Source organism: Sceloporus occidentalis, unplaced genomic scaffold (genome assembly GCF_023333645.1).
Source record: "Sceloporus occidentalis isolate IW3139 unplaced genomic scaffold, rSceOcc1.0.p SCAF_7, whole genome shotgun sequence".
NCBI lineage: Eukaryota > Metazoa > Chordata > Lepidosauria > Squamata > Phrynosomatidae > Sceloporus > Sceloporus occidentalis.
Genome location: NW_028316987.1, coordinates 748,950 through 770,872, shown reverse-complemented (window position 1 = coordinate 770,872; position 21,923 = coordinate 748,950). Strand labels below are relative to the sequence as shown.

General features: G+C 42.6%; 1 protein-coding gene across 3 annotated transcripts; it reads left to right on the top strand.

The window, feature by feature from the left end:
- Positions 1 to 1,564: 1,564 nt before the first annotated feature.
- On the top strand, positions 1,565 to 21,923 carry LOC149308968 (oxysterols receptor LXR-beta-like). Of its 3 annotated transcripts, none has more exons than XM_089531519.1 (10): positions 1,565 to 1,709; positions 3,805 to 3,931; positions 6,309 to 6,386; positions 6,512 to 6,631; positions 8,815 to 9,084; positions 11,182 to 11,423; positions 12,973 to 13,152; positions 14,515 to 14,614; positions 17,582 to 17,830; positions 21,249 to 21,923. In XM_089531519.1, the coding sequence occupies exons 3-10, from the start codon at positions 6,347 to 6,349 to the stop codon at positions 21,428 to 21,430; spliced, it is 1,383 nt and encodes a 460-aa protein (XP_089387645.1). In that variant the 5' UTR covers positions 1,565 to 1,709; positions 3,805 to 3,931; positions 6,309 to 6,346; the 3' UTR covers positions 21,431 to 21,923. The 3 variants fall into 3 exon arrangements, with proteins under 3 accessions (XP_089387645.1, XP_089387644.1, XP_089387646.1); XM_089531518.1 differs by having other exon boundaries at positions 1,568 to 1,709; positions 6,509 to 6,631; XM_089531520.1 differs by having other exon boundaries at positions 1,569 to 1,709; positions 6,509 to 6,631; positions 17,582 to 17,790.

The following is a 21,923-nucleotide window of genomic DNA, read 5'->3' as shown; positions in this document are numbered from 1 at the left end:
GTAGTAAGCGGTTTACAAAGTATAAGCAAATTGCCTCCAACAAGCTCGGTACTCATTGCCATTGTATTCCCTATTACCACCTATGGATGTGAGAGCTGGCTTCTGCTCTAGGACCCATTTATTTGTCTTTTTGGCCATCCATGGGATCCTCAGCACTCTTCTCCAGCACCACATCTCAAAAATGAATGGATTTTCTTCCTGTCTTCTTTCTTCATTGTCCAGCTCTCACATCAATACATGGTAATAGGGAATACACAAGCTTTTAAGGAATTGTTATAAGGACAGGCTGGGATGTTGTACCAGTAAAAAAAATTGATACAGGTTTTTATATATATATAGTTTCATCCATTCAAATTGTGTTTTATTCTTTTCATAACTATCTGTTTTAACATTGTAATAATTTAATTCTTTTTAATTTTTTTCTATATTTATAATTGTACTTTTAAAAAAAATGTTTTTAATTTTATCACTTGTGCTGCATCCACACTGCAGAAATAAAGTGTATGAAGAAGGAAGAAAGCAATATGTGGAAATGTCCATAAATCTTGTGACGCAGAAACCTGCCTTGCCCAGCGCTTCTAATATTTCATAGCTATAGTATACTCGGGAATTGGAGTATAGTATACAGTGGACCCTTGTTATACGCTGAGGTTTGGTTCTAAGATCCTCTGGATAACAAAATCCGTGGATGCTCAAGTCCCATTAAATATAATGACAGAGCAAAATGTTGTCCCTATAAGAAATGGAAAATCATGGTTTGATATTTGAAATTTATACTTTTTAAAAACATTTTCAAACCGTGGATGCTTGAATCTGTGTATAAGAAAGGCTGACTGTACTCAGGTCAGTATACTATACTTAGTATAGTATACTGAATATAGTATACTAAGTATAGTGAGTATACTATATTGTGTACAGTATACAATTATAGTATACTCAGGAATTGAAGTATACTTAGGAATTGATAGTATACTCCGGAATTGAAGTTTTGTCTCTTTTGTAGGAACTGAACAACAACAATAATTGTTATTTCTATCCTGCCTCCAATAAGACCGAGGCGGCTTACATCAATACTTTTTGCGCATTCACTAAGAATACTTTTTTGTGCATTCTCTAATTTCAATTTGCGAATGAACGAACGTAATTTATCACGGCCAGCAACCAATACAGAAAGACGACAGCCAGGAAATACCTTCACATGCTGGGAAAAGTAATATTATACATCAGATTTTATCAATAATTCAAAACCGAGATAAATTCTAAAAAATTGCATAGCAGGAAAAAAAAGACACCATTCAAATTAATAGCATCATTAAAATTAAGAAATAAACCTGGTTAGAGGCAACTTTAACTGCTCTGGGGTTGCTACCACAAACTACAGTGCCCAGAATGCCATAGCATGGAGCCAGGGCAGTTAAAGCGGTATCAAACCGGGTTATCCCTGCAGTGCAGAAGCAACTGTGCAACACAATCCTAGACTGTGCAAATGACTACAGCAAAGCTTAAGTACTAATAAGGGAGGCGCTGCTGGCTTGGAGAAGAAGGGGAGGTTTTCCCCAGGCTGGAAAGGGAAGTGACGCCTTGCAAGGGATCCCGGAAGAAGCCACTTTGGGTCCTGGGTGCGATTGCTGCTGCGGTGTGTTTTCACTTTCCTCTTTTCATCACAAACCCAAGTTGCTGCAGCAGAGGAAGCAAAGAGAGAGAGAAAGGTAAAGAGGCTGAAGGAGGAGAGAAAGTGGGGAGGTTGGAAAGGGATCTGCAGAGTGGGAACCTGGATGGGGGTCCCTGGATCTCTCTCCTTCCAAAAAAGTGTGGGGTCTACACCCCATCACCCCCCAAAAGTCCCAAATCTGGGAAGTGAAGCCCTTTCCCCCCTTCATCCATCTTTGATGAGTAGCATTCAGATGTTTTCCTTTCCCTGGACTACTGCGCCATTTCAGGAGTGTTTGCTCAAGAGTTGAGCTGAGTGGCAGCCTTTGGGGAGGAAAGGATCAAGGCTCTGTTGTTGTTGTTGTTTACCTTCAGATCAGCTCTTAACTTAAGGCAAGGCTTTGTTGTTCTTGCTGATGCTACTAATACTACTGCTCTTGGTGTTGTTGTTGTTGTGTGCCTTCAGATCAGTTCTTAACTTATGGCAGGCCTTTGTTGTTGTTGTTGTTGTTGAAGTCTGTTTCTGACTTATGGGGACCCTAAGGCAAACCTATCATTGGGAAGATTGGTTCAGAGGAGGTTTTTCCCTGGCTCTCCTCTGAGGCTGAGAGAGTGTGACTGGCCCAAAGTTTCCCTGTTAAAAGAATAATTGTGTTATTATGGGCCCTCAAGTCTGTTTAGGAGTTATGGCCACACTATCACAGGGTTTTCTTGGCAAGATTTGTTCAGAGGAGGTTTGCCCTGGCCCTCCTTTGAGGCTGAGAGAGTGTGACTTGACCAAGGGTCGCCCAGTGGGCTTTTATACTCGAACAGGGAATTGCACCCTGATCTCCAAAGTCATAGTCCAACACTCAGACCACTACACTACATACAAAAAGTCAAACAGGTATTGTGAATAAGGGGACCTGTTCCTGTGTGGGGTGCTGTTTAGGATGCCAGACATACCCTCCTCTGGAGCTGCTGCCACACTTCAGAAATTCAGCAGTTTGACACCACTTTAACTTCCATGGCTCAATGCTATGGAATCCTGCGATTTGTAGTTTGTTGTGGCACAAAACTACAAATCCCAGTATACCGTAGCATTGAGTCACAGTGGTTAAAGTGGTGTCAAACTCCTTTATTTCTACAGAGTGGCAGCAGTCTCAAGACACGCTACTCTATTTCCTTCCTACCTGGTTTGCTTCATTATCACAGTCAGCCAATGCTCTGTGGCCACAGAGCATGCTCACATCTCATTGAGTTGGGTTTTTTTTTGGGGGGGGGGGGTCCCCTATTATAGATCCTCCACAAAGGTGTTTCACATTTCTATAAATTTAGAGCGGTGGGGAGCAAATGTGCTGATGCTTCCCTTCTATTGTGTATGAATGGTTTTGCTTTGGCTATGTCAGGATCCGCTTCAGAAACAGAAGGAATGATAGAAATACTGGTTTAACTTTACAGAGGTGTTGTAAGGATTAGAAGCAGTCAATACGCTTGGAAGCAGTCATAGAAATATTGAGTATTAAAAACATTACAAGCTAGTTAGCACAGCTGAACACCATTCATCCACCGCCATCCACTCATCAGCTTCCATATTGTCATAATTGCACATTAGAATAATAATTCTATGCCAAGAATATCTACTGGGTATTATCCCAATTAATACCCGGTCTTATTTGAAGCGTGTTCAAAGGGGGGAAATGTATACATTGCTCAAGATGGCACACCTATAGACGTGTGCTCAGAACCACATAACATGGATAAGTGAATTTCTTGCTTGCGTACTTGGGATGGTTAGGTAGTTGTTTACGCCTTTGGCTTATGCTTTTGATTAGGATGGTGCCTTCTGCTCTTACATTCATTGACTGTGAACAATGAATGATAGTAATATCAAAGGACTGACTGACAATCCAAGAATGTGAGTTTGTTCACAGATCTCAAGAATCTTGGGAATCCTCCTCAGCAACTTTCCAGATCTTTTTAATCTTCTGATGCCATTTCAGGCCCTTTGGTACACAAGTAGGAAATCTTAACAACATACCAAATAGGATATGTTGAAGAAGTGGATGTCATCTCTTTTTGGGATTAGTGTCCAGCCATCAGGTGTATAAAGGCTGATGGTATAGTAGACAACAGGGGGACATTTGTTGACACTGGCTCTTTGTTCCTTTTCAGGTTGCACCCTATACTGTGTTCCATAGTTTGGCCCATCTGCTGCACTGCCATACCGCTGCCTGTATCCGATAAATCTTGTGATGTGGTTGTCAACTAGCTGAGTCTCTTCCCCACTGTGGGGAGAAAGGTGAGAACTGATTTTTCTTTTCATTTTCACCACAATTGAAAACTGGAGGAGAGGAAAGTGCCACACCGTATATACCCAGCTATAAGTCGATCTCATGTATAAATCAAGGGCAGGTTTTGAGGCCAAAATTATGGATTTTGATATGACCTGTGGGTAAATCAGGGGTAAAACCTAGGAGCATGTCACAAAGGATCTGAAAGATGAAGCAAAGGAAAAGAATGCCCAAGAACCTACAAAATTCCCACAGGCGTAACTGTTTGTGCTCACCCTAAAGGCTAGATGGATGAGAGAGTAGAGAGTGCTTTCAGGACAGATTATATTCTTGACTTTCACCAGGGGATGGTTCCTTTTTTAAACTTAAGAGTTAAAGTACAATACTTGCATTGCCCCGTGAATGACTTACACCTCTGTGTGTGTGTGTGTATAGTATTTAAAAGGGGGTACTTCTCTTTGCCCAGTCCTATGTCAACACACACATACACATTCATTGTAACTTCCCTGTGCTTTCTTATTGCCAAGCATTTTCAAAATGTGAAGGTACAGAGAACCTTTGGGCCTCTCTGTATCCAGCAACTATAATACCTACCCATTCCTTCACTCATTTTTTCATTACCACTAGGTCTTTCTCCTCCCTTCTCCATCCCCCAGTGTTTCATTGTCCCTTTGCCACACCTATACAGTACTATAATTTCCTCCCTGCTAACAGCTACCTTTTCTTACCATTAAAATGTCATAGACTTCAAGCCAATGGTGGGTTACCCAGAAGCAAAGGTAGATGGGACCAGCCCTTCTCTTTTTTTCTTCCACTCCTTCTCTCTTTTTCTGTCTAGTTATGAAACCTCTTCTCTCTCTTTTTCCCCTTATCCATTGGGATGCAGTGGGAGAGACCAGTGGCTACTGCCAGAGGCACTGGCTTTTTCAAAGGGCTTTTGAAACTAGGCTGAGGGCCACATGTGGTGCTGGCCCAGAGGCTGGCCATACTGACATTAGAGGTAACATAAAAAGAGTCCTGCTGGATTGGTCCAATGATCTTTTTAATCCAATGGTAGGAAGTACATGACCTACAAGTTGTGTGGCCCTTGCTTACATAGAGCATTCATGCTGATAAAATCATAATGGCTTTTCCATTGTTCTTCTCTACCTTAAGGAAAGGAAATAGACTGTCTCTCTGCAATCTTACCAAATGCTATGATATAAGAGAACAATCTGGCATCCTTCTGCACTAGAGAAAGCCATTGTACGTTTTGCCAAATTTTGGCAGTAGGATAGATATGAATGTGGAAGGACCTCCTGTGAGTTCAGTGTAGTCTTCTGCCCCCAGCTTTTAAAGATTTCTTGGCTGGTTGCCCTTATAACATTTTGTGGCAGTAGCTAGAAAGGGAGTCCTAGTAGACCACATGTTGAACATGAGTCAACAGTTTGATGTGGCAGCTAAAAAAGGCAATGCGATTCTAGGCTGCATCAATAGAAGTATAGTGTCTAGAGTGAGGGAAGTAATAGTGCCACTCTATTCTGCTTTGGTCAGGCCTCACCTGGAATTCTGTGTCCAGTTCTGGGCACCATAGTTTAAAAAGGATGTTGACAAGCTGGAGTGTGTCCAGAGGAGAGCAACCAAAATGGTGAAGGGCCTGGAAACCATGCCTCATGAGGAGAGACTTAGGTATGTTTAGCCTGGAGAAGAGAAGGTTAAGAAGTGATATGATCGCCCTGTTTAAATATTTGAAGGGGTGTCATATTGAAGATGGAGCAAGCTTGTGTTGTGCTGCTCCAGAGAATAGGACCCAGAGCAATGGATTCAAACTAAAGGAAAAGAGATTCCACCTCAACATTAGGAAAAACTTCCTGACAGTAAGAGCTGTTTGACAGTGTAATAACCTGCTTCAGAGTGTGGTAGAGTCTCCTACCTTGGAGTTTTCAAACAGGGGCTGGATGGCCATCTGTTGGGAGTGCTTTGATTGTATATTCTTGCATGCCTCACCAAGTATCCACACACAAATACTATATTAAAAAAGCACAAGTCTATATGTTTGGCCACAGAAATGGAAATCAGAAGAAAAGAGGAGGCTAGTGAAATAAAAAGTCATACCTGCATGCATTTTGGAAGAAGCATTCAAATGCTCTCTAGAAAGATTAATGTTTCCGTTTACTAGTGTCTATCTCTTCTGTGTTATTTCTGCCTACATTATCAAATTTTCTGTTAAAGAAGTAATTGCAGCTACAGTGAAGTAAAGCATTCCTCTACCCACAGATATGACAGAGGGAAGCAGTAGTAGTTTTGTGCTGTGTGCCACAAAGATGGAAGAGGATTAGTGAAGCAGAGCTGAGAGGGGACATGTTGGGTTAGCTGAAGTATCTCTCTTTGTCTTTCTGATTCCAGGGCTGGCTATGCAATGTTGCTGTGGCTGACGACCTGAGATGGCCAAAACAGGCACTGATGAACTTCAGTTACCACTGGGTAAGCTACTACCTACCCTACCAACTCCCTACTAAATGAGCAATGGATATTGGAATTTCTGTTTCTTTCTTGGTTTCTGATATTTTCCCACCCTCCATCCCCCATTTTTTGGTTAAAAACAGAAGATGGGGAGTCGACTTCACAGGTCAAAAACGAATGGTCAGAGGCAAGGCCAGAGTCTCAGAGTATTGTGAAAATTGAAGTGGTTTGCACAGACGATGGAGAGAGCTCTACGCACAGCGCTGGTGAGTTGGAAGAGTTGGAATTATTTTTTGGGTCACGGGTCTGTTTTACTCTACACAATTATAGCACTAATTGCTATTTTGCATCTTATGGAATCTTGAGATTTGTAATTTTGTGAAGTATTTACATTTTTCTGACAGAGAACCGTAGCACCTCACCAAACTACAAATCCCACCTTTCATCGATGTAGCCATGAGAATTAAAGTAGCTTGTTGTTATTGTTGCATTCAGAAGGGGTTTGCTACTGTCTTCCTCTCAGGCTGAGAGAGAGTGACTTGTCCTGTGGGATTCCATGGCCAAGCGAGGATTAAAATCTTGGTCTCCCAGCATGCTAATCCAATTCTCAAATCACTACAGCATGCTGGCTCTCTAGTTAAAGTAGTATCAAAGTGCTGTAATTATGTAGTGTGAGAGCAGTGTGGGTATCAGCAATCCAGAGAAGCCTGACATGGCATTTTTTTGTGTGGGAGAATTAATGGTACTGTTGGAATTTAGGCCAGGAAAGTAGGTACAGTTGGCCCTCTGTATCTATGGATTCCTTATCCATGGATTCAACCATCTATGGCTTGAAAATACATATATATATTCTCAAAAGCAAGCCTTGATTTTTATATAAGGGACACCATTTTACTACACCATTGTATTTAATGGGATTTGAGCATACATGGATTTTGTTATCCACAGAGGGCCCTGGAACCAAATCCTAATGGATTTGGTTGTTCGTTTGAACTGTTTTTAAAAGCCTGCTTTCCCATCATAATTTTATAAAGCAACTTGTAAACATGATTCCCAAACCCCTCACAATACACAGTGGAAATCAACAATAATGGTAGCATTTCACAGCAATACTTAGAAACCAATAAACCACTTAAAAACGTTTTAAAAAACCATTCTAAGTGCTATTGCAATGTAATAAAATGGAAAATTATCTCTTCTCTGAAATATATTAATTTGGAACCAGAAGAATTGAGAGGGCCACCATGAGTCTCAGTTTTGAAGAAAAATGAGCTGAGTCTCCAATGATAACACCAAATCGATTCTATTAAAATATGCTTTCAATTAATTGGGCAGCAGGTGTTAATTTTAAAGTGTGTGCATGTGTGCATTTGATACAGGTAGAACCTGAAAATGTTACTTTGGGAGACTAGAACTCCCAGAATCCTCCAGCCAGCATGACACATACTAGCGAGAGGGTTTTGGAAACCGTAGTCAAAAGCTTTTCCAAACTGTGGATAGAGGTAGTAATTAAAATATGTAAGTGGGAATCACCATGGCTAACCTATTGCAACAGATGTACCTTGCCTCATTTTAAAACGAAGTTTTCTTTCTTTGGTAGCATCTGCACTGCAAAAATAATGCAGGTTGACACCATTTTAACTGTCATGGCTCAGTGATATGTAATCCTGGGATTTGTAGTTGTGACACCAGAGCTCTGACAGAGAAGGCCAAATATCTCAGAAAACTACAAATACCAGAATTTCATAGCATTGAGCCATGGCAGTTAAAGTAGTGTCAACCTGGATTATTTCTGCAGTGTGGATGCCTTTAATACAGTTGGTTTTTTTTTCCCTCACATGAAAATTTGTATAGCAAGGATTAATATAAATGAATAAAGGAGTTAGGTAACCTGATACCCATGAAGTATTTTGTACTGCAGCTTCCATTTGCTCCATCCAGCATGGTCAGGGGTGATGGGAGTTGTCATCCAAAACATCTGTTGCCTATGTGTTTGATCAATCAACTTAGTTTTCTTTAATTGTTTGACATGATGACGACGATGATGATCCCACCTTTTTCCACTGTTGAGGACTCAAAGCAGCTTGCAACAGTTTAAAATGAGCATAGTTAAAAATTCACAAAATGCAAAATTTAAACAATTATTTATGCATCAGTTTAAAAGAACAAAACAATTAGAAACATAAACAGTTTTTAAAAGCCCACCACAACAAAAATAATAAATAGGAAATCCAGCACATTATTTTTAGCAGGGGGATGGACTTTGCACTGTTGGTCCTCAAAGGGTATCAAAACAGTAAAGAGGGTGTTAGTCTAACACCGCTTGTTATGAACTGTTATATTTGTTAGCCTTTGATATGCTTTGCAGGGATTGTTAGTAGTATTGTGGTCCAGAGGTATTGTTGTCTTAGTTACCTGTCTTCTGCCCCTCCCTTTTCTTTCTCCACAGCGGAGGAGCCCACCCGCAAGCGCAAAAAGGGTCCTGCCCCCAAGATGTTGGGTGACGAGGTGTGCAGCGTGTGTGGGGACAAGGCCTCAGGGTTTCACTACAACGTTCTCAGCTGTGAGGGCTGCAAGGGGTTTTTCCGACGCAGCATCATTAAGGGGGCACAATACACCTGCAAGGGCAGCGGGCAATGCAACATGGACTTGTACATGCGCCGAAAGTGCCAGGAGTGCCGCTTGAAAAAGTGCCGACAAGCAGGCATGAGAGAGGAATGTGAGTAACAGTAAGAGGCAAGGAATGGGATCTGATGTGTGTCAGTGAGTGGTGTCATTAAGGGGTTGCGGGGGGTAGACCCACACCAGGCAACACCCCAGAAGAGGGGTGACACCCAGTTGGGCCCTCCTGCTATGGGTTGGGAAGGGCCGAGTGGTCCCCTTCTGCCTTCACTGTGGCGGCGCCAATCTCCTCTTGAGATCTGGTGCTAGAGCAGAGGAAGGACATTGCTAAACGATCCCTTCCTGTCTTTACTACAGTAGCACAGGTCTCATGAGAAGGCTGTGTCACAGCAAAGGAGATGGCCGAGCGTATTGTTTTGGCCATCTTCTCATCCCCTGGCAGCCCTTCCTGTACCAGGTGACACCAGGGATGGGGATGCCACTAGTGTGTGTACAGTATATGTGTATATGTGTGTGAGAGAGAGGGAGATTGAAAGAGAGAGAGAAGAAGAAGAGAGTATATTTGGCAGTGAGTGGGAGCATAAAGAACTTGATAGGTTCTACATGGATCTCAGACAAAGTTGCCAGTTCAGGATTGTCTCAGACCCTGTGGGTTCAGAGCTAAAGCTTGGGACCTAGAAATGGCCCCTGGTGATGGCATTATGTATTATGGATGACAGTTTCTCACCTTCTTGGAGAGAGGTGATATGGAACATTTAATCTAGCCTACTTGCTTCTAGCCAGAAGGTAGATCGGAGCACAGTGTAGGGTGAACCCTTGCACCACAACAACCAAAAGGAGAAGAGTAGGCTAGCTAATTCCTGCAACAAATCAACGAATCCTTGCAAACTGTATCAAGCTGCTGCTGCACTAGCTGACCTGGAAATTTGCACATAGCCCATTTTCCTTGGCTGGAGCTGAGCCCACCAAAACTGCTCACCTCCCACCTGAAGGTGACCCATGAAAGCTGGAGATTCAAGGCTTGGCCCTGAGATTTGGCAACCTTCATCTCAGATCTCTTTGAAGACAGTCATAGTGCATTGGTTTCTATTCCAGAGAATCATAATGTGGAAAAAATTATTTTGGGGGACCATAGTATACAAAATCCCCCAGCTAATAGGGCTAGTAGCCATGCGAGCTTGGGGATTCTGGGAAAGTAGATTTTAAAAAGTTACATTCTCAAGGTGTTTGCAGAATCCCCTTTCAACTGAGATTAGATTTGTATCTGCTAATTCATTTTTATTCCATGCCAAAGATTTTTCTTTTGGACAAAACAATTCTGATTGATAAAATTCCAACCACCGTTTTGTTTTTAACTGCATTTTAAAGTGATCTGTTGTTTTAAATTACATTTGGTTATTTTAAATATTCTAATTCATTCAACTGACAGTTAAACAGCCTCAAACAATCTGGTTGTTTTAATTATATTACTCTGAAATCTTTAATATGGAGCACTTTGGAAATTTTTGTAAATAAATATTTTAAATTGTTCACTTTTAAAAAAAGATTTACAGTCCTCCCTCCATTCCCGCAGTCTTCGGACTTGTGTCCCTCACTTATGCGTGAGGGACGAATGGAGGGAGAATTAATGGGGGCGCACCCGCCGTGCACACCTGCACATCCCCATGCACCTGCACCTATATTCAAGCCAATGGGGCTTAAATATATGCAAAACTCCGTTTTCGCGAGGGGGTTGGGAAGGGATCCCCTGTGAAAAAGGAGGGAAGACTGTATATTGTTTCTTTCTGCTAGTGGAGCTTTCAGGGCATTTTACCAATTTCAAACTGAGACTGAAGCACAGTAATACAATTTTAGCAGAAAACATTTGTAAAAAGGGAGGAAAACTACACTAAAAAAACAGGGTGTGAGTTGTGAAAAACAAAAGTGAGAAGGAAAACCAGCTCAAAGCAGTTAATGTACCAGTTCAAAGCAGTTAATGGTAATTAAAAGGTTAGGCAAACAGGATGAACTTGGCCTGATGTTTAAATAAATAATAACAATGGCACTGGATGAATCTTTCTGGGGAATGAATCCTGGAGACAGGGAATCAGTTTTCCTAGTTTTCTGGAAAACTTATTAGCATGTAGCATGGACTCTTAAGGTATGTTTTGGTGATTCCAGCTCATTTCAGTGAATCCCCTATGAACCCCTCTAGGTGTCCTATCGGAAGAGCAGATTCGCAAGAAGATCCGTAAACAACAGGAGGGTGAAGGAGCCTCAGGTGGCGAGGGTGGTGGAAGTGAGGTTCTCCGGGTGCCTCCCCTGCCCTGTGATCCTGCTTTGCCCCAGCCTGAGCCAGTTCCCCTCACACCCCAGCAAGAGGGCATGATCCAGCAGCTTGTGGCAGCACAACAGCAATGCAACAAGAGGAGCTTCAGTGACCAGCCCAAAGTCACGGTAATTGCATACGTTAATGGTGGTAGAAGACAAGATTATACATGAGAAAAATATCCCAGAGTTTTGATCTTTGGATCTGGTTTAGGTCCTTCCTTCTCCTGGAATCTTCAAAAATATTTACTATAGCTATTCAAAATCTGCTCTCTGCCTGACATTGCCATGGCTGATATCAGTTTTAATCAAGAAAGTTGGAATGGGCCATTTGAGTCCTTACTATCAATGATAGTTTGTCCTACAACTCCCCATCAGCAGCAGCATGGCCAGTAGTAGAGGACCAAGGAACAGAGTTATGAAGTAACTAATTATAAGCAACTAGTTACATGTAATCAAAATCTTTTAAATAACTTAAAATAACTAAGATATAAACATTACATTATAGTTACACTTAACAACTGTAAAAAACAACTTTATTCCTTTTGTGGTTAAACAGCTTTTAAAGTTACAAGAGTGTGGCCTTACTAACAGTGTTTTATTATTTTTGAAAAAGCTTTCCACGCTCTGTTTTGGAAGTTAGAGTCAGGACCTTTAGAGTGCCAGAAGTTTCCTACCCCTGCTGTAAGCTTTGCTATGACACCAGTGGACCACACTGCCCCTTCCAGCAAACCAGAATTTTACAGAATTTTGCTGCTTGCTGTCTCCAGGGTTCTTTTCCCAGTAAGTAGGTTCCTTCATTAACTTGCTATTGGCATCATGCTGAGCTGAGCTGTGGAACTATGAAGAAGAGGCGAAGTAATAGTTCCACAGCTCAGTGGACAAAAAATGTGGGTTGTCATGGCCGAGCAGGGATTTGAACCCTCATCTCTAGAGTCATAATCTGACACTCAGACCACTACACCATTCTGGCTCTCTAAGGAGATAAATGATAAATGAGGGAAAGAGTACCCCAACCTGTGGTGTCAGACAGGATGTCCAAGTTCATGATGATCCAGCACTAACTATGGTTCATCACGAAAGTGTAAAAGACACCTGAGACTGAGGGTAGGGATAGGATCCAGTTGCCTGTCTGTTCAGAAAATGTGTTTCCCTGGCTTGTTTGGGGGAACATACAGGCTACTGGATCCTATGAAGCTTATATAAAGCAGAGACTGAGTCTTAGGGTGTATAAAACATTTTATTAGTCCAATGTGTTTGGACTTCAGGAGAATGCTCACAAAATTGGGAAAGGTCAGAAGTGTCCTGGGATCTTGCTTGGAAGGAATCTCCTGGCACTTTTATTAAAAGTATTGCTTGCTCGCTTTGTTCCCTGATCACTTTCTGTTTGGAAAAAAGTCATACCTAGGCTTAAAACAAAGGTGATGGGGTGCAAAAAGGCCTCCAAATGTTTCAAAATGATTCAGTTCTTTGATCAAAATTTGGCCCATTTGTTTTCAGTTTGGCTAGGAGTAAAAATGAGGTAATGTGGCTTTCTGCTGTGGTAAGCTCATGAGGGGGAGTGAGCCCTTGGAATCATAAGGAGACTATGCTGTATGAATATCTTCCAAGAAATCAACTACGCTTCCCCTTTCTTTCTCTTCTGGCATCTCTTGTACCTCCCACTGTGAATCATCAGCCTTGGCCAATGGGCAGTGACCCTAACAGCCGGGAAGCCCGCCAGCAGCGTTTTGCCCACTTCACGGAGTTGGCTATCATCTCTGTGCAGGAGATTGTGGACTTTGCCAAGCAAGTGCCTGGCTTCCTGCAGCTATCTCGGGAAGACCAGATCGCGCTCCTTAAGGCCTCTACCATTGAGGTAAGCAAGAGTCTCATGTTTCTCCTTGCTTGTAGTTTAAGAACATCTAGTCTGAAGTTGAATATATCTGAGGATATCCCTGGCACCTCCAGCAAAAAGGGGAAAAAGCAACCAAAATGATCAGGAGATGGAAATAACACCCTTCTATTTGAAGAAAGTGAACAACATTTGTGGCTGTTTAGGTTTAAAAAATGTTAAGTAGAAATAGGATATATTACGATTGTCAGATGAAAAGTAGGGTAAGACCCGTGCACCTTTTATAGTGTGTTAAAGAAGGATTTCAGTAGATATTTGTTGTCACATAAGCTACACCTTCTAAACTTTCCTCTCCTACACAACCACTAAAAGGGCAGGAACCCTGTCCTATTTTTCACTTGGCAACTCTATGATAACAGTGTACAAAATTAATTGTGATGTGGAAAGAGTAGGTAAGAAGTTTTTCTTCCTCTGTCATAATACTAGAACCAAGGGTCATCCACTAAAACTGAATGGGGGGAGATTCAGGAACATAGTTAAAGTGTGGAATTCACTGCCGCAATATGTAGTTACGGCTGCCAGACTGATTAGCTTTAAAAGGGGGGTGGATAACTTCATAGAATCACAGAATTCATGTAGGTTAGAGTGCTTATGTCCAGCTGGTGGGCTTCAGGTAGGCAACCGATTGCAGAATCCTCACCTACATACATCTTGCACCTGCTTCCATAGAGTGAATGTTTGCCCACAAACTAAGAGGTGATTCCAGAGTGAATGCAATTTCAAATAAATTACAGTGTGAGAATGAAAATGAAGTGAAAGAAGGAAACCTGCTCACTGAGGTGTGTCTGGGCTATACAACTTCAGATGGCAGATGCAGGCTCATAGGAATGAACCCTGCACCTGCACAGACCAACAGACAAAACTAGCATATCAAGTAAGTAGGGTTCTAGCCTAGTGTTGAATACTAACTTTCTTTGTGCAGTGATCTTTGCTTTAGCAGAGCAAACATGTGAATCTCAAGTAGTACAGCACAGTTTTACCAACTCATTGAGAACTAACCCTTACCCAAAAATTATGATAGGAGTAGAAAGGGAGTTAGCAATTTATGATATTTGTTTTTATTGTTCTTGTGGTATTCTGTGTTGCTTCTACTTATGATAACCACATTGGCTACCCCTTTGCAGAAAGGTAGGATATAATTTTTGTTAGAAAGAAGGTTTTTTTTCTCTTTCCTTCCTCAACTTTGGATGGAAAGCTTTTACTGCTTTTAGATGTAAAATCACGTTACGAATCCATTCAGTCTATGCCAAAAATACATGTACCATGTATATGGGGCACTTTTTCAAGGGGTGTGCATCACAGTTTCACACCTGTCTGCCTCTACAGATCATGCTACTGGAGACAGCACGACGATATAACCATGAGACTCAATGCATTACATTTCTTAAAGACTTCACCTACAGCAAGGATGACTTTCACCGTGCAGGTGAGCTGGGAGTGGGAAGAGGGAAATATGGATGGTGAAGAGGTCCAGAGTATGTGGGGAGTGAAAAGATTCACTTCCAGAAAATTCTTCTTGATCTGGTATGCCAGAAGAAGGCTATAAAGATAACTGAGAAGGAAAACCAACATTATCTTTTTGAGTTACTTTTTAGGTATGACTGTATCTTTCTAATTTCACAAAGAAAGGGCACACCTTGCTCTCATTTTAGGTTAAGCTTGCATAGAAAAGTCCTGAATTTTGTGTGGTATTTTTAAGCTGTCTCTTGTTTAGAATAGCTGTCTCTGCTCAGGAAAGAAGTTTTGTCATTTATATCGTTAATTTATATCCCGCCTTTCTCCCAAGATGGAACCTTCTGAAGTTCCCTTTCCCTCCACCCCTAAATATTATTCTGTCAGCCTTTTTATATTGATATTTTACTTCAATAAAGGCCCCAAACAAGCACATGAGGTCTGCATCAAAACAGTGCCTCCTGGAATGTGAGATGAGCAAAACTCCAGACACTTGTCAAGCACCAAGCCTCCTGGCAGCACAGCACTCCTGCAAGTCTCAACAGAGTCCATGTTCCCCGCCCAAAATAATCTACTCACTAGCAATGAAGTTGGCAAAGCCTGAGGAGACTCTTGCTGAGTCCAGAAGTTACATATTCTTGTTATGTGCCTTTAAATAGACTCTGGCTTACAGTGACCCTATCATAGAGTTTTCTTGACAAGATTTATTCCAGTGAGGGTTGCCATTACTTTCTCCTAAGGCTGAGAGAATGTGACTTGCCCAAGGCCATCCTATGATGTTCCATGACTCAACAGGGATTCAGACCCTGGATTCCCAGTGTTCTATCCTAAACTATTACATCAAACTGGATCTCATTTCTAGAAGAGGTATCTTGACTAAAAAATGTAACTAACCTTTAGTTTACAGCATTTATACCCTTTTCAATAGCTGCAAAGATACTTGGAGAAGCTTAACTGGCTATTAAAAAAGACAAGATAGTCCTTGCCTGCTAGTTATAATCTGAAAAGGCATGATTCTTAAGCAGAGGCAGGAATCAAGTCATTGGACAATCACAGTCAGTGCTGTCCATCACCATGTAATTTCCACTCCTGCATTAAATGAACAGGGATGGGGAGGAGAAAGCAAAACAAGAGAATTCAGGCTCAGATGTTCAGTATTATGAGATTTCCCTACCTGGTAGAATGGTGCTGGATTACAGATGGGAGACCTCAGCAGTGGAGTTTTCCATATTTTTCTCAACAGGTTTGAAGACATTAGGAGTTAGAAGCAGGGACTTTTAAAAAGTGCTGTTATATCGGGATTCTAATTTGTATCCAAGATGACAGATCTTTTAGCATGGCAAAAATTTAGCCTCCTTTGGTAGGTGATTCACACCACTCATCTCTTCATGTATCAACAGTATTTTTTTTTTCATGTGTCAAGTGAAAGGACATCATAAAGATGGCTGAGTTTCCTTGTTTGTTGTGTTGCTGGGCTTGTTTCTAGTCCTCCTCCTGCAGTGGTACACCTGGCATGGTAGAAGGGCCGCTTACAGAGCTGGAATCCAGCCAGGAGTTTCTTGATACGGTTGATTTGAGTTCTTCCACATGCCTGAGCATGTATCTGGGATCTTTTGAGCAAGATAAGGATGTGCCTATCTCAGACCTTCTGACTTTGCCTCTGTCTTTTGATATCTGGTCACCTGCAGTTGTCGCCCATTGACCTTCCCCACAGCTTGGACAACCTATTATTTTAGATCCCAATTCCCAGAATCTTCAACCTCTCTGTGAATTCTAGATGTTGTTGTAGTCGAAAAAGGTAAAATCTCCATGCTTCCAGATCTTGATGTTTGTAAGAAATCTAAGTTTGGACATGGATTTATGACCTTCCCATTTTCTTTCATTTTTGCTCTCTGGTTGGAGTTCCAATTGGTTTCTAGGAAAGGTTTGCCAGCTGTTTTCTGGGCATGGATGATAGTGTGGGTGTTTTCACTTTAAAGCCCTAATTGGCTTGGGCCCAGAGAACATACAGAAGGGTTGGGCTGAAGATAGAGCTTGAGTTACTGGTAGAATTTCTGGGTGATCTGCACAAGACTAACGATTCCCAATTATTAATCTATAGCACATGTGTCCAAAGTGTGGTCCACAGGCCACATGTGTTGCCCCAGGGCCATTTTTGTGGCCGTCAGGGCCCCCCCACTCCCAGTATCAATTTTAAAAAATACTGGACATAACCTAGAAGTCACTTTCTGTTTTAAAAATGTCCTTTCCTGAGCCTGCCAGGGGATGGGGTAAAAAGTGGCAAAAATGACCCCCAGCGCCCCTAGAGGGTGTGGAGGAGGAACGGACATTTAGGGGCAAAAATATTTTTAGTTTCTTCATAGTGGTGTTTGTGTGCTGTTGGGTCCAGCCCCCTGAGTCTCCCAGAGTGGTAATGTGGCCCCTGATCTCCCACAGTTGCCCACCCCTTATCTAGGCCAATAACAAAACAACTCCTCACTACTTTAAATTATATTGCTGAAATAAAGAAAGTTTGGGTGCGGTAGAGAAAGTTAACTGCAGTACATGTTTGAGTGGAAGAATGGTTTCCTCTATAAAATTCTTATGCTCAGAAAAATTCCCCAGGTCATATTTATATAATTCTGTTTTTTGCAGCATGCTCTGATGGGTCCATCTTTGAATTTTCATACAGAAAACAGTAGCTCCTGCAAGCATGACTTCTTCCCAGCCCTCATAATATCGGAATTCCATATCATTCTCCCTTTCCCTCAAGTTCTCTTAGGAAATTTCTTCTCTGCAAACAAGGCCAAAACATCCTTCAGGTGGAAGAGTCTCCTTACTCCTAATCTAAACCTTTCATCATAAATAATATATTTGCTTTTCTCAAAAGGACAAGGGAAATGTCTCTATTCTCTTTTGCTGATGCTCTGGCCTTCTTTCCCCCTTATCTCCCCAAAATTAGGTTTGCAGGTGGAGTTCATCAACCCAATCTTTGAGTTCTCACGGGCTATGCGACAACTGCAACTGGATGATGCTGAGTACGCCCTGCTCATTGCAATCAACATCTTCTCTGCTGACCGGCCCAATGTGCAGGATCACGGCCTGGTGGAAGCACTGCAGCAGCCCTACATAGAAGCCCTGAGTTCTTACATCCGCCTCCACCGCCCACAGGTGTCTGAGTTGGGTGGAAGAGTAGCACTAGATGTTAAAGGTGGATGGGCAGGATGGGGGTGAATTCAAAGGGAGAGAGGCTGGAAGAGTTACTTTTTTTGAATTACAACTCCCAGAATTCCCACAGCCAGCATACCATATATACTCATCTATACGTCTAAAAATTTATGCCCAAAAATTGACCCCAATATCTCAGGTCACCTTATTTACAGGTCACTATGGAAATGTGATAGCAGCTCTTTCAGATTTCTCCATGCCCTGCGGAGAGGAGTTTAGCAAGAAAGAGCCAAGCAGAAAGAGTACTGGGTGATTGACTCATGTTGCTGTTTGTTTAAGAGTCCCCCTCCCACCCGATGTCTGGCTGAAATGAAAGCTGAAAGCACTGAAGAAAATCCTCAGTGAGAGTCCCTTTTGCCATACGCACACATACTCACACTGAAGGAACTTCCAAGTTTTACCCTAGACCTATCCACGGGTTATGCCAAAACCTGACCTTGACTTATATATGAGGTTGACTTATAGGCCTGGTACAGATGGGCCCTTTGTGGCACATGCACATGCCCAGCAACCCTAGCACATCACCGCAGCTGCGCGGCACCATCCAAATGGTGCGCACAGCAATGACGTGCGAGCAGCGCAGCATCCAAATGGGACTGTGCCGCTGGCACATCATCGCACTGGTGCTTTAGTGCGGTGCAAGTACCTCGCAAAAAGAAGCCACTTCTGTGTGCTCCTTTCTTGCTGCACAGCAGCGTCGCACAATTTGGTTGCTGCCGCACTACTGTGGAGCAAGGAGAGGCGCCTCCCCGACGCCTCTTTTTGGCGCTCTGTACCGCCGCATAGTTGAGTATATATGGTATGGTCATTTTGGGAGCTGTAGTCTGCTTCACATCATATCACCTAAGCTGCATGAGAACAAAGCCACTTTAAAAAAGCAAGAAAGAAGCAGCCATTCCAATTGCTACTTGCTCAGCAAGTTCAGATTGTAATGCTTAGTTTCTAGAGTTCTTGCACATATATTTGTGAACAGGTACATGTGAACATTTGCACATAGCTTTACAAACCATTTTAAGAGATGAAGGAAGAGACCTCTTTAGAGCGGGATGGTGACCAGTGGTGAGTGACCTTCTCGAGGTTTTTGGCCTACCAAGTCCCATCAGGACTAGCCAGAATAGCTCTGTAGTGTGTGCCATGAAAGTAATCCCTCTGTTATCTCTGGTCACTGTTTGAAGATAAGAGTGATTCCCCTTTGTGAAATCCCACTGTTATCTCAAGTTGGGGATCAGGGATACTAGTAGGATTCTGCCACTTACCATGCACCTTTCTGATGAGACTTATTGACTGAAGATAATAAAATTCTTGGAACTCTTTAAACAGAAGTTAGCCGTCTATCAGAAATACTTTAGTTGTGTATTCCTGCATGGCAGGGTGATGGACTTGATGGCCCTTATGATCCCTTCCAGCTCTTTCATTCTATCATCCTGTTCCTTTGTATCCCACCAAATCTCCTAGCTGGGAAAGGGCATGGTGCACAGAATAATTTTAGCACAAAAGAAAGGAAATTCAAATATATCTAGTAAACTACAACAGGCCATTTTAATAGCATAAACAACTTTTTAAAAAATTGTTGTGTGCTCTCAAGTCATGTCTGAATTATGGTGACCCAATGGCAAACCCATCATGGAGTTTTCTTTGTAGAATATGTTCAAGGAGGGTTTGCCCTTGCCTTCCTCTAAGGCTGAGAGAGTTGGCTTGTCCACGGTTAGCCAGTGGGTTTCATTGGCAAAATGGGAGTTCAGAGCCTGGTCTTCCCAATGTCCTAGTCCATCACTCAAACCACCATATCTTAGTGGCTCTCAAAAAAAATAAATGAAAAAGTATGATGTATGTGTGCATGTGCCTTCAGGTTGCCTGTCAATGTAGGGCAAATTTGATAGTGTTTTCTTAGGCAAGGAATACTCCGAGTTCATTTTTACCAGTTCTGTCCTCTGAAATATAGCCTACAGCACCTGGCACTCATTGGCACTCATCCTGTCCAAGTACTAACTAGAGCTGCTTAGATTCCAAGGAGAGAATCTGGTTCCTTTAGGACAGTGGTCCCCAAACTGTGCCGTTTTGTAGATTTTGGACTTCAGCTCCCAGAATCCCAGACTATTGGCCAACATGGCTGAGGCTTCTGGGAGCTGAAGTCCAAAATCTCTTAAAGGGCACAATTTGGGGACCACTGCTTTAGGATATTAATGCAACAATAAAAATCCACAAAAAAATACTAAGTTGGAATAACACACCCTAGTACAGAAATATAACATAAACTGATTGATATAAAGAACAAAAATGGCAACTTAAACATAAAAGCATAAAAACAAATTATATACATGAAAGGAAGTCAAACATGTTTCAACTGTGTATCTTAGGGCTCATACAGACAGGCCAAAATAAAGTTGCTTCAGGTCACTTTAGAGATCTGTTGTTTAAATGATGCATGCGTCCTAAGAGTCTGGAAGCCACGCTTCAGTCCTTAGGAGTGGAGTGTGGCTTTGGCGTGGCTTCCACACTCTTAGGCAACTTTATTTTGGCCTGTCTGGATGGGGCCTTAGTCACTGCTGTGTCTTTTGATATAATATGTTTACACTGCAACTGTAAAATGACTATGGTAGAAATAAGAGCTGCAGGTATAAGAAGGCTTAGATGCTGCCATGGTAGTTAAAATGGAATCATGGTCCTAGAACTGTGTAATGTGAATGGGCCCCTGGGCAATGGCTGTAAGCATGGCTGAATGCAGGGCCAGCTTTACACACAACTGACAATCTCTGTTAGGTTATATGAGTACTGTGTTGTTGTTGTTGTTGTTGTGTGCATTCCAGTAGTTTCTAGCCCTGGTGGCGCAGTAGTTAAATGCCTGTACTGCAGCCATTCACTCAAAACCACGAGGTTGCGAGTTCAAGACCAGCAAAAGGGCCCAAGCTCGACTCAGGCTTGCATCCTTCCGAGGTCGCTAAAATGAGTACCCAGACTGTTGGGGGCAAATTAGCTTACTTGCTAATTAGCTTACTTGCTGTTCACTGCTATGATCTTTGGAATAGCGGTATATAAATAAAAAAACAAATTACTATCTTATGACAACCCTGAGGTGAACTTATCATGGAGTTTTCTGGGGCTGAGAGTGTCTGACTCACTCAAGGTCACCCACTAGGTTTCTGTGGCCAAGTGGGGAATCGAACTCCACAGTCCTAGCCCTGCACTCCAATCACTACACCCATGCTGGCTCATGAGTAGTGTACAAAGGGACAGAGATCACTGTTTTCTGTGATCAGTGGCACCCCTTACATGCCCCCCAGTGGCACCCCCTGACATTGTCTGACCTGTGGCAGGATGTAGGCAAGGCGTCAGTCGAGATAAATTGTAAAATGCAGCAACAGTGACTAACATCGTCCCCTCATTCCTCACCATTTCTCCAGGACCACCTGATGTTCCCTCGCATGCTGATGAAGCTGGTGAGCCTGAGAACCCTGAGCAGCGTACACTCCGAGCAGGTCTTTGCTTTGCGCCTTCAGGACAAGAAACTTCCCCCACTTCTCTCCGAGATCTGGGATGTACACGAGTAGACGTTTCGGGGGCTGAGGTGGGAGTGCGTGTGTGAGGATGCAGAGCCACCTTTCTCCTGGTCCTTGCTGACATATTTGGCTCCCTGCAAGGGACTCTGTGGATCTCAGCACGAGACTTGGCAACGGGCAGACTCTGATCCCACCAGAGGAACTATGTCGAGCAGGAGGCTACTGAAGCACTTTTTCCCTCCTTCCATCCTTCCCCTGCCCCACTTGTATTTTCTCCACTATCACCTCCTGCTTCTGTTTTTGGAGAAGAGGGAGGCATCAGTCACAGTTGTGCTTTGCGTGGGAGTAGGAGGTAGATGCAAAGGGTCATCTCCCCCAAAGACTTACTCTGCCCACGTCCCTTCTTTAACAGCTCCACCCCATGTGACATTCTAGTTTGACTATACCCACATGTGCCACCAACCCCACTAGAAAGGGGGAGAGTATTACAGTGCAAAAGAAAAGGGAGAGGGTTGCCATATGCCTGGTGTCGAGGGCAGATGCCCAGAAGGGAGGGAAAATAAATTCAGTCTTGACAAA